Genomic DNA, 11452 nt, shown 5'->3' on the forward strand with positions numbered 1-11452 from the left:
ACTGTCCAAGAGCTTTGGAGGTTGAAGTCTCAGTTCATGTATTCACGCAGACAGACATGCCTTCTTCTTGTGGTTTTCCTACTTGGTCATTTCCTTAAAATCTCTTTTTTCTGTTACTGGAGTTGAGTCCAGTCCAGACACAGCCCCTCCACCTGTCCAGCTAGTCGTCAGAGCTTTGAAAATAATAGGTGGGTATAACAAAGATGGGTAATTGGAAACTGTTTCACTCAGGTTTCTTGATGTTAAGCATCACTGTCTTACAGAATTTTCTGCATCCCTTTGGTAAGTGTTTGCTCTACAAATCTGTTCATACCTACCCAAAATCTTCAATTACGAAGTATTTTCTAGCAAGATGAGGGGCTGTGCTTTCCTCTTAAATTCATCTGAATCTTCCCGTCCCTCCTAAATGTCTCTGTCCCTTCCTATTACTTTTACACTTTTTGCTGCATTTCTATCTGTTGGCCCTGTCTGTGCTGACTTTGGCCCTTCCCATTCATATCGTACATCGAGCTCTTCTGCTGTTGCCGTCTGTAACACCACACCCCGATGACAACCGCCACGGCAACCACACACAGCAACACAATTATGGCCGCCACTGTGGGACCACGGCTGGAGGAGCTTGGAGGAGGGCAGCTGTCACCTGTACAGATCGTCTCCCCAATCTCTCCCTCCATCTCGCCCCTCTCCCCGGTCTCACCGGGTAGGTTGCGCACAGTGTGCTCCTCTTCCAGGCTGTCACCGTCATCCACCGGTGGAGCTGCATCATGATCGAGGAAGGGATGCTCAGTTAGGTCACCAAGCCAGGAGTGGGTGGGAGCTGCCTGTTGTGTGTCCGAGTCTGAAGGTTGTGAGCGCTCAGGGGAGGGAGCAGCGGTAGGGATGAAGTCAGGCCACATCTCCTCCACTTCCCCTTGCTCTACGGCTGGCTCAGTGGTGGTAGACTCGAGCACCTCAGGTAAGCTGGTGTTAGGGCCAGGTTTACGAATTTCCACCTCATTTGGTCTGTCTGTTATCCTGACAACTGTCCCCCTTTCTCTATCCTCTGGGCTTACCCTTCCCATTGCGGAGTCTCCATTTTCTGCTTCCGCCTGAACGACAGGGTATCCGTCCAGCCAGGTGTCATCTGTGGTGGCCTTTACTCCTTCTTCCTTCTGTGTGACGTTCTGACGTTCATCTCTGGCTATAGAAAGGATGACGTGCTGATGACCATCATCAACATTTTCATGGCTGTCATGATCATCATAGATGTCATGATCATCGTGGTCATGATCGTCGTGGTCATGATCGTCATGGTCATGATCATCATGATCATCGTGATCAGTGTGTCGGTCGTTACCATCCTCCCCCAGGTCATGGTCATCATGGTCATCATGATCATCGTGGTCTGGATGTTCCTTGGAGCTGTCATGACGTTCTGTATCATCGTCACCATGATCCTCACTCACATCTTCATGATCTTCATAGCTTTCATGTTCATCATAAGTATCATCTCGATCATCATACTCCTGGCTGCCGTAGCGTACGCGATCACGATTACGATCACGCTCCTCCTCATGTTCACCCATATCATAGTGGTCATCATGATCATCATGATCGTCATAACTGTCGTGGCTGTCCCGTCTATCCAGATCATCACGCGGAGCTGGAATGTACTGTTTCACATGGTCATCATGGTCATCTTTGTCTTGATGACTGTCACGGTCATCTGTATCCTCGTGGTGGCTGTCGTCATGATCATCTCTGTCATCTATGTCATGATCATCATATCTGTCTGGCTCATGATCATGATCATGGTCATCAACATCAACGGGATGCTGGTAGTGGTGCCTTTCTTGGCTTTCGTTCTCTTTACTCTCCTCTGATTGGGCGCCTGAGGCCCTCTGTGTAGTCTGTGTGACTGGATTGATGGATACAGGGCGTCCCTCCTCCTGGAAAGCCTCAGAGGGAAACCAGAAGAGGTGTTTCTGGGAGAGAAGAGAGACAGGTGCGTCTGTGCCTGCAGCCGCATCAGCTGTAGCCACCTCCCTCCTCTCCTGCTCCCACACGGGATGGCCTACAAAGTCCTCAACAGCCCGTTCCTCCTCCTTTTCTCCTTCTTCTACAGCTCCTTCAAATTTCTCCTCTCTTCCCACTCCATGCTCTCCATGTTGGTCTTGATGCTCCTCCTCTGCTTCAACACCGAAGCTTGTCTCTTGCTGCTCCTGACTCGTTTTCCCATCCAGGTGTGCAGCTCCGTGCACCTCCTCGTACACTTCACCATGAGCCTCCTCAGGTCTCTCACTGTGGCGCTCTGCCTCTTCATAGGAGTCTGGGAACTTGTCCTCATAGTCTATGTGACTTTCAGTCTGGTCTGCAGAAACAAAACAAGAATACATTTACTTGATCAGGTGACAAAGCTTCATCAGATCTCGAAATTCAACAAATCAAAAAGGAATTTTGAGCCCAATAGGGATAGTTTGACATTTTGGGAAATACACTTATTTGCTTTCTTGCTTACAGCCATATTAGAAGATTGATTTATTCTCTCTAAAGCTCAGTGTTTCCTGGTTGGCAATGACTTTCTCACTTTCCAGTTATCACCCTGAAGTAGCCAACAAGCTCAGCCATCAGGATGTCTCTTGTCAAAGCGAAGAAATAGTCTGGCACCTAACCGCATAACACTGCGACATTTGGATTTTACACAAAGATACGGCATTTAAAATGTTTGCATTGACATGTCTTAATACAACTACATCTTTGTTATTTTTGTTATGTTGCTTACTTATACTTGCATATTATCCCAAATGTTTCCAACAGTGTTCAAACCCAGAGAAATCCTAATTTTACAAAAAGTAATGGTGGGTTTCATTTGGTCGCCTGTTGCTATAACTTCAAGGTAAATGCCCACATATGTCTTGCAGACAAACTATTCCTTTAAAGTAAAGCAAGATCTTCATGTTTGTTTGCCTGAAGTTTTTCCAGAGGCCTTACTGGGAAAGCGTCCAGTATCACAAGAAAATAGAAAAATCTAGAGCAAAGTCAGAACGACTTTGTTCTTGCTTTAAATCATCTTGTGACCCTGTAGACTTATCTTTGGACAGTTCAGGAATCACTGAGGACAAACATGACTATGACTCTATTAGCTAGCCATGGACACAGGCCTGGCTTTCTGTCTTCACAGACAACTCCTGCTCCCTTCTCTCTCTGCTATGAACCGGGCCACACTATGGCATGTAACACTGATGTGCCAGAGCAGCCATTTTCATTTCAACTCACAACTGAGAGCCTGTTTTCCAAATGCCAGGAATCTAGCACCGGTCACCTCACAACAATAGAAGCCAACAAGCAAGAAGTGAGGAGGCTGACCTCAGAGTGGTCTCCTGTCTGAGTCAAAGCTCAAAGCTTTGATGATGACGAGCAAAAGAAAGCTTTTTCTTTTTCTATCCCACTCTCCAACATAAACAGTTTAACCACCCTCTTACCTTTGACACATATCTCCACCAGTCCATACCACTCTCCACAGCTGTCGCAGAGCAGGCTGAAGGCACTGTGCCCACTGGTCATCACATAACCGGGCACACAAGTGTACAGCAGCTCATCTCCCATCTCATATCCAGAGTGCTCCTGTAGACGGGCATTGGGGAAGGATGGAGGGTCCCCACATGGCACACCTGTCCAAACAGACACAGAGATGCATATAACATACAGTGGTAAGTGGTAATATATCCATAAGTGTCATATTAATGTTTTAAATTGTTAAATAAACTATTAGATAAAGATGATGCAATCCCTGTTCAGCATAACACAGTGTGGCTAATGAAACATGACTCATTATTATTATCCGGCTTTACAGCGTCACTATCCCATTTGTAAACAGAAAGAGATAAGAACGTCTCAAGGGACAGGAAGCAATTGGCTTTGTGGAAAATGTGGATGTAGTTTTGACAAACACGACCATTAACAATGCCACTGGGGTGAGATAAAGGCTATGCATTGTCTTGACTCTGGTCTAATTTTTTATGGTAATTATACCAAGGCAACACAGTTTATTTGACACATAATAATATGATGATGATTAACTCAAAAATGCTGGTTTTCAGTTTTATTATTTACTCTGCATACTAAAAACCTTTAAATAATGCAGTCAGTTGCTATTTTATTGTATCAAAAAACAATAAGAATCAGGTGTTTTTCTCCAAGATGAAGTTCTACTTTTTAAAAAAATAAAATTACTCAGTTAACATTAATATTTCTGTAAGACTGGTGTGTTGCAGGTTTGAGGCCACTTAATATGTGCAGATTCCGCCCGAGCTACAAAAGGCTTTATGCTACTTTTTTCACATATGCAGAAGTACTCCTCGAGACCTGTAACCACACTTTAATGTGTAAAAATGGGTTACCCTTTAAGTGGACATGTACTGTTCATTTTCCCCACAGCAGGGTGTTGTTAGGGGATTTGTGTAGTATATCAACAGTCACAGTAGCTCCACTGTTAATGAGGAAGGACTCAAGATCTCTTCTGGTGGGCATCCAATAATAGTCTGATCCAAAACCAACGATAGACTGACCCCCCTCTCCACCCAGATCCACAGAAGGCCCATAGATTGGTATTAAATGACTGATATGAGAAAAAACATAGAAGTGGCGAGCACAAACACGCACACACAGCCTCATTCACACTTCAGTAAATATCTGAGGAAAGAGACCTGCACACACTCTGCACACACAAAGCTCTTCCATTTATATCCTGATCACAACTCTTCACGTACAGATGTATAAATTATCGGTGCATATATCTGTGTTTGTGTGTTTACCGACCTTTGTCTTTGATACAGAAGGCGTCCAGGTGTGCGGCGTCCACTGTGGCATTTTCTGTCCTCACATCCACCGCTCTCAGTGCACTGCCCACAGCATTACACACTGTGGTCCTACAAATCAAGTAATAGATAGATCAAAGCATGTTTGAGAGCTTAACATTCACACACACACACACACACACACACACACACACGCACACACTCATTAATTACAATGACATTGTGAGAGCAAATGGCCTCCAGCGAAGCATTTAAGCACCCCTCAGGGACTGCAGGATTGAGGGTGGTCATAATTAAACCCAGTGTGTTTACTTTTAACGCACTCACACACTCACACACTCACACATACACAGAAACTTACTCCCTTAAGAACACGTCTTACAATTGAGGCATCACAACAGAGGAAGATACAAACCTTTTAACTGAACTAAATTTACCTTGACAGCTTCAATTACAGCTCACTTTTGGGATTAAGATTTAACATAAATATAATAAGAAGGCTCGGCAATAAGGCCTTAAAATAATATTGTGATATTTTTGGGTTATATCGAGACACACAATAAATATTTCTATATTTTGAAATCTTCTCAAGAGCACTTCTTGCTATGATACAATACTTTTGACCAAATACCTCAATATTGTTATTGCAGCAACATTGTCGGGATGACAATTGGTACTTTCACAAAATATTAAGACAATGAGATTTATGATAAAGATAAGATAAGATAAGTAATGTGGATATAATGACTAAGCAGGCAAAGTCAAGTATTAGAACAAGTAGAACAATCTGGTAAGTTCAGAAATGACATTATACTGTAACAATTTACTGTAACGCAGCCTTTAAAAACAGGAAAAGACAACACTTTTGGCATGTCATAATATAACCATAATGAAAATCTAGGACGATACAGTCTCATATCATGATGACAATATAATATTGATGACCCTTATAAGCTCTAATTTAGTGTTAAAGATCAAACAGACATGTTTCAGATGACTATGAGTTCCACCATAGCAACATTTTCTCATTTAAATAATTGTTCAAGGCCCAAAATGGTAAAATAATCCAACATTTTACAAAAAAAAGCAACAATCAAAGGAAAGTCCAAACATTTCATATACATTTGTGGAGCAGAACTTTGTTTTTCCATCTTTCCTCTCCCATTAATCATCACTAACCCTTCTTCCACCACTGATTACACTACTGATAAAAGTGTAATGTCTGCTGAATAACCAAACACACGACGCTGCAGTTCTGGGTTATAAATGTGTTACATGACGACACACATGAACAGATATGTGCAGCACTCGCTGCTCCCTCAGTCACCGCCTATTCAAATATTATTACAGCGTGACATCAGTCCAGGAACACACATCATGGCTCAGACATGCTGCAGTATCAGCAGTTGTAGGCTGTGGCTCAATATTATCACACATTACGAATAGATGTTCCCATGCAGGAGCCAACTTCATATAGAACAATCACAACATGAGGGACTTAATATAACACAAATTCCACACGGAGCAGATGAATGATGCGGTCAGTGCACAACGCCTACGAGCCTCAGTGGCAAAAAATGCTGAGTAAACAGACTATTTCTGTTGCCATATTAATGTTTATAGCCTCGTTAACCCATTTGTCATCTAACAGCAGCAGATAAGGCTGACTCAAACTTCCCAGGCCAATCAAATCAAGTTCCCATAGCAGCTCCCGACACTACTCAAAGTTTGGCTGAGTTCAGAAGCGTCAGACATATTACACTATTCATTAATAGAAGGTTTGACTGGTCATTTTCTTAATCAAGCATCATTAGATGAAAAACATATTGGACCAGACTTGAATGTGGGCATGTGTGTGAGTCTTTATGTGTATGTGTGTGTGTGTGTGTGTGTGTGTGTGCACTTGTGTAACCAAGTTAATCAAAGCATCAGTAATTGGAAAGAATTTGACTGGCAGTGCAGCAAGACTGTGTGAGTAGCAGTGTGAGTCATACCGCATGCTTGTGCCATGCTAACTTCAGCTTATAAGGACAAAAGTCTGAGAGAGAAAGAGAGAGGAACGGGCAGCGAGACAGAAATTGCCAAGAAAACACTCGGAGAGAGACAAAAAAACACAAAGCCTGTTTTCACATTAAACTGTAGCTCCTGCAGGCATCTGTGTGTGTGTGTGTGTGCGTGTGTGTGTGAGAGAGAGAGAGAGAGAGAGAGAGAGAGAGATTGACCTCTATTACTTGAATGAAGAACCATTTTCTCAAAACCCTCACCTTATATGACACAACTATTACAAGGAAAAACCAAAGGTATGTGTGTTTGAATGAATCAGTGTGTTCATTCAGTTTGGTGCCATTATTGTGTTTGGTTACCGCGGCAGCACATCTATGACTGACAGGTAAGAGGAAGACGTTAAAGGAGTCAGTCTGAGAAGCGCTCGTTGTTACGCAACAGACCTAAAAATGATGTCAATGCAACTGTGCAGACTAAAGGTTATCTGACGCTAACACCAGAGCGTTATCTGGGAAACTGTTCAGCTCCTGAATATGTCCAGCTCGATGGTAATTGTTTGGGCGTTTAAGCTGTTTAATAACTGAAAGCATTCGGTAGAAGGGCAGACAGACAGAAGGGGATGACATGCAAGAAACATCCCTAGCTAGACAGGGGATGTTGTGGTTTAAAGGTTTTGGTTTTACATTTTTTTTAATGATTGATTGCGAAAGGTAAATAATCTCCACTGCCATAAATCTTTTGTGTGCTGCAGATGACAATCAACATGTGCTCTAAAACTTTCTGTCTCCTGTCACCAGCGGCAGGAGGCAGATCAACCTTCACATCCCTGTCTGGCGAGCATCCGACACATATGTGTCATTTTCATTGGGGACGCCGGGGACACGTCCCAACCACTTTTTGAAATGGCCAATCTTGTCCCCATGGCTTTTTAACACCATCATTTGTTAAAAAATGTTCTGCAAAACCACGGAAAAGTAACGAGAATGCTTTTCTCTCCATCAGGACCGTCATTTGTAACTGTCTGCTGCTGATTCTGGTGTGAAATTAAGACAAAAGCTTAACCCAGACCCTAATTTGGTAAGTAAGGCTACAACATGTTAGATAATAGATGTGATGGGCATATACTGTTAAATCACAAAGTAATATGTGGATGGACTGATTAGCGAACTAGCTTGGTAGCTAGAATAGCCAAATGTTTGCAAACATATTAAGATCATTGGAGCTCTTGAAGAAACAGGACTGCACTTGACAGTGACCGACACTAACAGGCGATCTGCAACAGGCAGCCAGCTTTAAAGGGAGCAGGCAAGAGTACAATGCCCTCATTGCATAAAGGAAAAATTCAGAAGAAGTATAAACAATAATGGAGATAAAGTGTCTGTGATGTAACACTGGCCTTCTTTTATTTAACCTCCATTTTCTTCACTTCCACAGCAGCAGGAGGAGAGTCCAGGTGGGAAAGGCTTGAAGGAGGGTCTGAACTCAGGCAGACAGAGCCATAGATAGGTGATATACTGTCAAACATGGTAAGTGGGTGTAAAAGCTGATGTCCACTGACCGACACGTAGAGAGGAGGGGGTGTGTGAGCTTTTCCTCTGACCAAGCGTTCATCATTCTGAGGGGAGCCACCATTTTGAAGCAGGTTCAGTTTCGTGTCTCTGATAATTTCTTCTTTGACTAAGGAAAATATGTCATTCTCCATACATCATAAACAAAATTCAAAGTATGCACATTATAAACCATCGTTTACCATACCATTTTTTAGCTCATTTGACATAGTTCAGTCACTTGTGGAAGTATTGTAAGGGCCATTTATTCTATTTAGTGACTACTAGCGGTAGCATGGCTCTAGGATAGGTAGACTGTCAGCCTGTAGGTTGGTTTATTAGTGCATCAATTAAGTCCAGACTGAAATATCTAAACTAATGTGGATAACAGCAGGATACCAGACACGAACTGGACCGGATTTGGATACAAAATTTTAAACGATGTCCCGGTTCAGGCTGTGCCTAAGCACCACTTTGACTTTTTTCTTTGTCTTCCGTCTTTTTTTATGCCTGTCCTTGTTTATATCATCTGTGACTTTTGTAGTTGAAAGCTGAAACGATAAGTCAATGAACTGGCTCTGGGAAACTATTCAAGCATTTATTTATTTTTTATGTCTTATGATATTTTATGAACAAAATGATTGGCAGATTAATAATGGAAATAATAGTTGCAGCACTGGTTTAAAAATTAGAGTAAGACTTTTTTTTCTGTCTCAAAGTGTTTGAGGAGGGAGTGGATTGACAAAATACTGCTTGTGTAATCTCTTCTCTTTCAAAGAGAGAATATGTCAGAAATGTCTCTCATTTTTGTACAATTCAGGGCAGTATTTCAACTCAGCTTTAAAGGAGCACAAGCACAAAACCACCACCCATGGAATATTGAACACTACTGGCTTGTAATCCCCTTATTTCTGAAACCACACAGACCAAGACGACTGGAATACTTTCTGTCTAACCTCTGCAATTACTGATACAAGTTGTCAATCAAACTCCAGACTGTAACGGTGTACCTATCTTCCTCAGCTCTGTCTCTCTCTCTCTGTCTGTCTGTCTGTATGTCTGTTTCTGTCTCTCTGGGTGCTGAGAGCTGTGTGTCATGTAACTGTGGAGATGAGAGGTGTAAATGGAGGCAGTTGTCGACATGACACCCCGGCTCAGAATTCCCTCCTCCTCCAAGAAGGAACAGAGGAGTCTTTCTCCCTCTCTTCCTCTCCCTTTTTTCTCTTTCCCTCCTGAAATGTGTCACTCTCTTCCTCCCTCTTCCCACTCTCTCTATAGCTGCCGCTGGTGGCTTTACTTCCTTTCTCTTTCATCCGTTCCTGCGACCTCCATCACTCACACAGAAGCGCACACTCACCAAAATGACCTTTGACATCTTTAGAAATCTCAGGTCTCCCATACATGCGCCTTGAAACAATGCACACTTATATACACAAATACTTCTTTTCTTACCCCACTGTGCCTCCGTAGAGCCACCCACGGGTGCACTGGGAGAAGAAGCACTCCACCACGGCATGACGGAGCTCTGCCGAGGATGCCAAGCGGGCATGTCGTGAGGCACAAGCTCGCTCAGCATCTCTGAAGTCCTGCAGGCCGGAGGAGTTCCTCAGGTCCAACACGAACACTCGACCTGAGGAGAGAGAGAGAGCGGGGAGTAAGAGGAAAACCTCTCGACCTTCTTGTTACGTGATTTTAATCTTTAATACTGTTGCTTGTTGACATGTGTTCACAAAAGACAATCATCCCAGTCTATAAAATGTCCAAGAAACTGTGGAAAATGTTCATCAGAATTTCCCAGAGCCCTAGGAGACAGCTTCAAATTGTTTCTTTTCATTCTTTTTCATCATACATGACAAAGAAAAGCAGCAGATCCCAACATCACAGAAGGTGGAACCAACATTTTTCATTGAGAAATGACTCAAACATTTAATTGATTATCAAAATAGTGGGAAGGTGATGTTGATTGACTAATTAATCAACTAATCATTGCAGCTCTACCCCAGATTAGTTGACCATGACTGTAAGATTAAGAAAAAAAGAAGGCTAAAAGTTATTGATCTTAGGGGAACTACATTTTAAAAAATAGATTATATTTGTGCTTAAAATGTCAAGCACAATTGGAATTGTTGCTTAAAAAAAATGCAAGTGTATAACATCAATTAATTAATACATGTCTCCCCTAATTGAGGTATTATCTCATAAGATGTTAGTTCCAAATGTCACAATATAGTAGAAGATTACATTTAAGTTACGACACAATAAAGTAATGTCATTACTGGAGTGGAGCTGAGCAGAGAAGTTTAATATCTGAGCACCTGCCAATCAACCTGACAGGTGTGATCGATTAACCGCCTCACTGGCGCGCACTGTCCCCTTCATTCTCACCTCATCGTCACATCATGATTAGGGTTCAGAAACACTGAAGAAAATGTGCACTAATGTTTAAAATCCTGAGAGGTTACGCTTCTGACTATGTGGATCAGTTGGGACTGCGCGCATATCCATTACGCACACTTTTACGCATGAAAATATTAATTTGGAACGTGCGCTCTGGCGACGATTAGGCTATGAAACGCATGAGACTACCAGGCAGGTGCCATCACCAATCCCTAACTTCCATCAGTCCAATAATATTCCAGTAAGAACTTATACATGTGTTTGGGAATACATTTTGGGTTTATAATGACGCTTATAGTTTTTGGTTTAGTCTTTTATATTTTCCTGTCTTACAGTAGCTTAAGATAAAGTACATCAACTTACCGTCTGCATTTACAACAGAGGTCACCACAAGACAAGCCAGGCATCCAAACAGCAATGACACAGTTCGGTTACAGCGATCCAGCATCTTCTGAAATCTTCTAAATCTCACTTTTAATGTTGTCCAAACGACTTTAGTATTCACAGTCCTGCAGCTCAGAGTGCCGACGAGGAGCAAACTGCGTCTACTATCTCCCTCCTGGTGGACAGAGGTGGACCGAGCAGGAGGAGGAAGGTGTGGAGCTTGTTGACAAGTGCGGTGTGATAACGGAAAGAAAACGGTCCGGGCGGCTCAGGGAGCGGGGCGCAGTTTATCCCGCACAAATAGTCGCCCCCGCAAGCAGATGG

The 11452-nt window shown here is 42.7% G+C and overlaps 1 protein-coding gene across 1 annotated transcript; it reads right to left on the minus strand.

Annotated features, from left to right (window-relative positions):
- Positions 1-431: 431 nt before the first annotated feature.
- On the minus strand, positions 432-11192 carry susd5 (sushi domain containing 5). Its single transcript, XM_073462773.1, has 5 exons — positions 11108-11192; positions 9800-9977; positions 4798-4907; positions 3462-3650; positions 432-2350 (listed from the first exon to the last, which is right to left on the minus strand). Exons 1-5 carry the CDS (start codon positions 11190-11192, stop codon positions 432-434), a joined length of 2481 nt encoding a protein of 826 aa, XP_073318874.1.
- Between the last annotated feature and the right edge of the window lie 260 nt (positions 11193-11452).

The sequence above is a fragment of the Pagrus major genome, chromosome 3 (assembly GCF_040436345.1).
Source record: "Pagrus major chromosome 3, Pma_NU_1.0".
Lineage (NCBI taxonomy): Eukaryota > Metazoa > Chordata > Actinopteri > Spariformes > Sparidae > Pagrus > Pagrus major.

Bases quoted from the DNA above. Each gene is read 5' to 3' on its own strand.
- susd5 (XM_073462773.1), bottom strand. From the start codon at position 11,192: ATGCTGGATCGCTGTAACCGAACTGTGTCATTGCTGTTTGGATGCCTG. The intron at 9,978-11,107 runs GTAAGTTGATGT...CTCTCTCCTCAG, and splicing joins CTCTGTTGTAAATGCAGACG to GTCGAGTGTTCGTGTTGGAC. The intron at 4,908-9,799 runs GTAAGAAAAGAA...CTTGATTTGTAG, and splicing joins CTCTACGGAGGCACAGTGGG to GACCACAGTGTGTAATGCTG.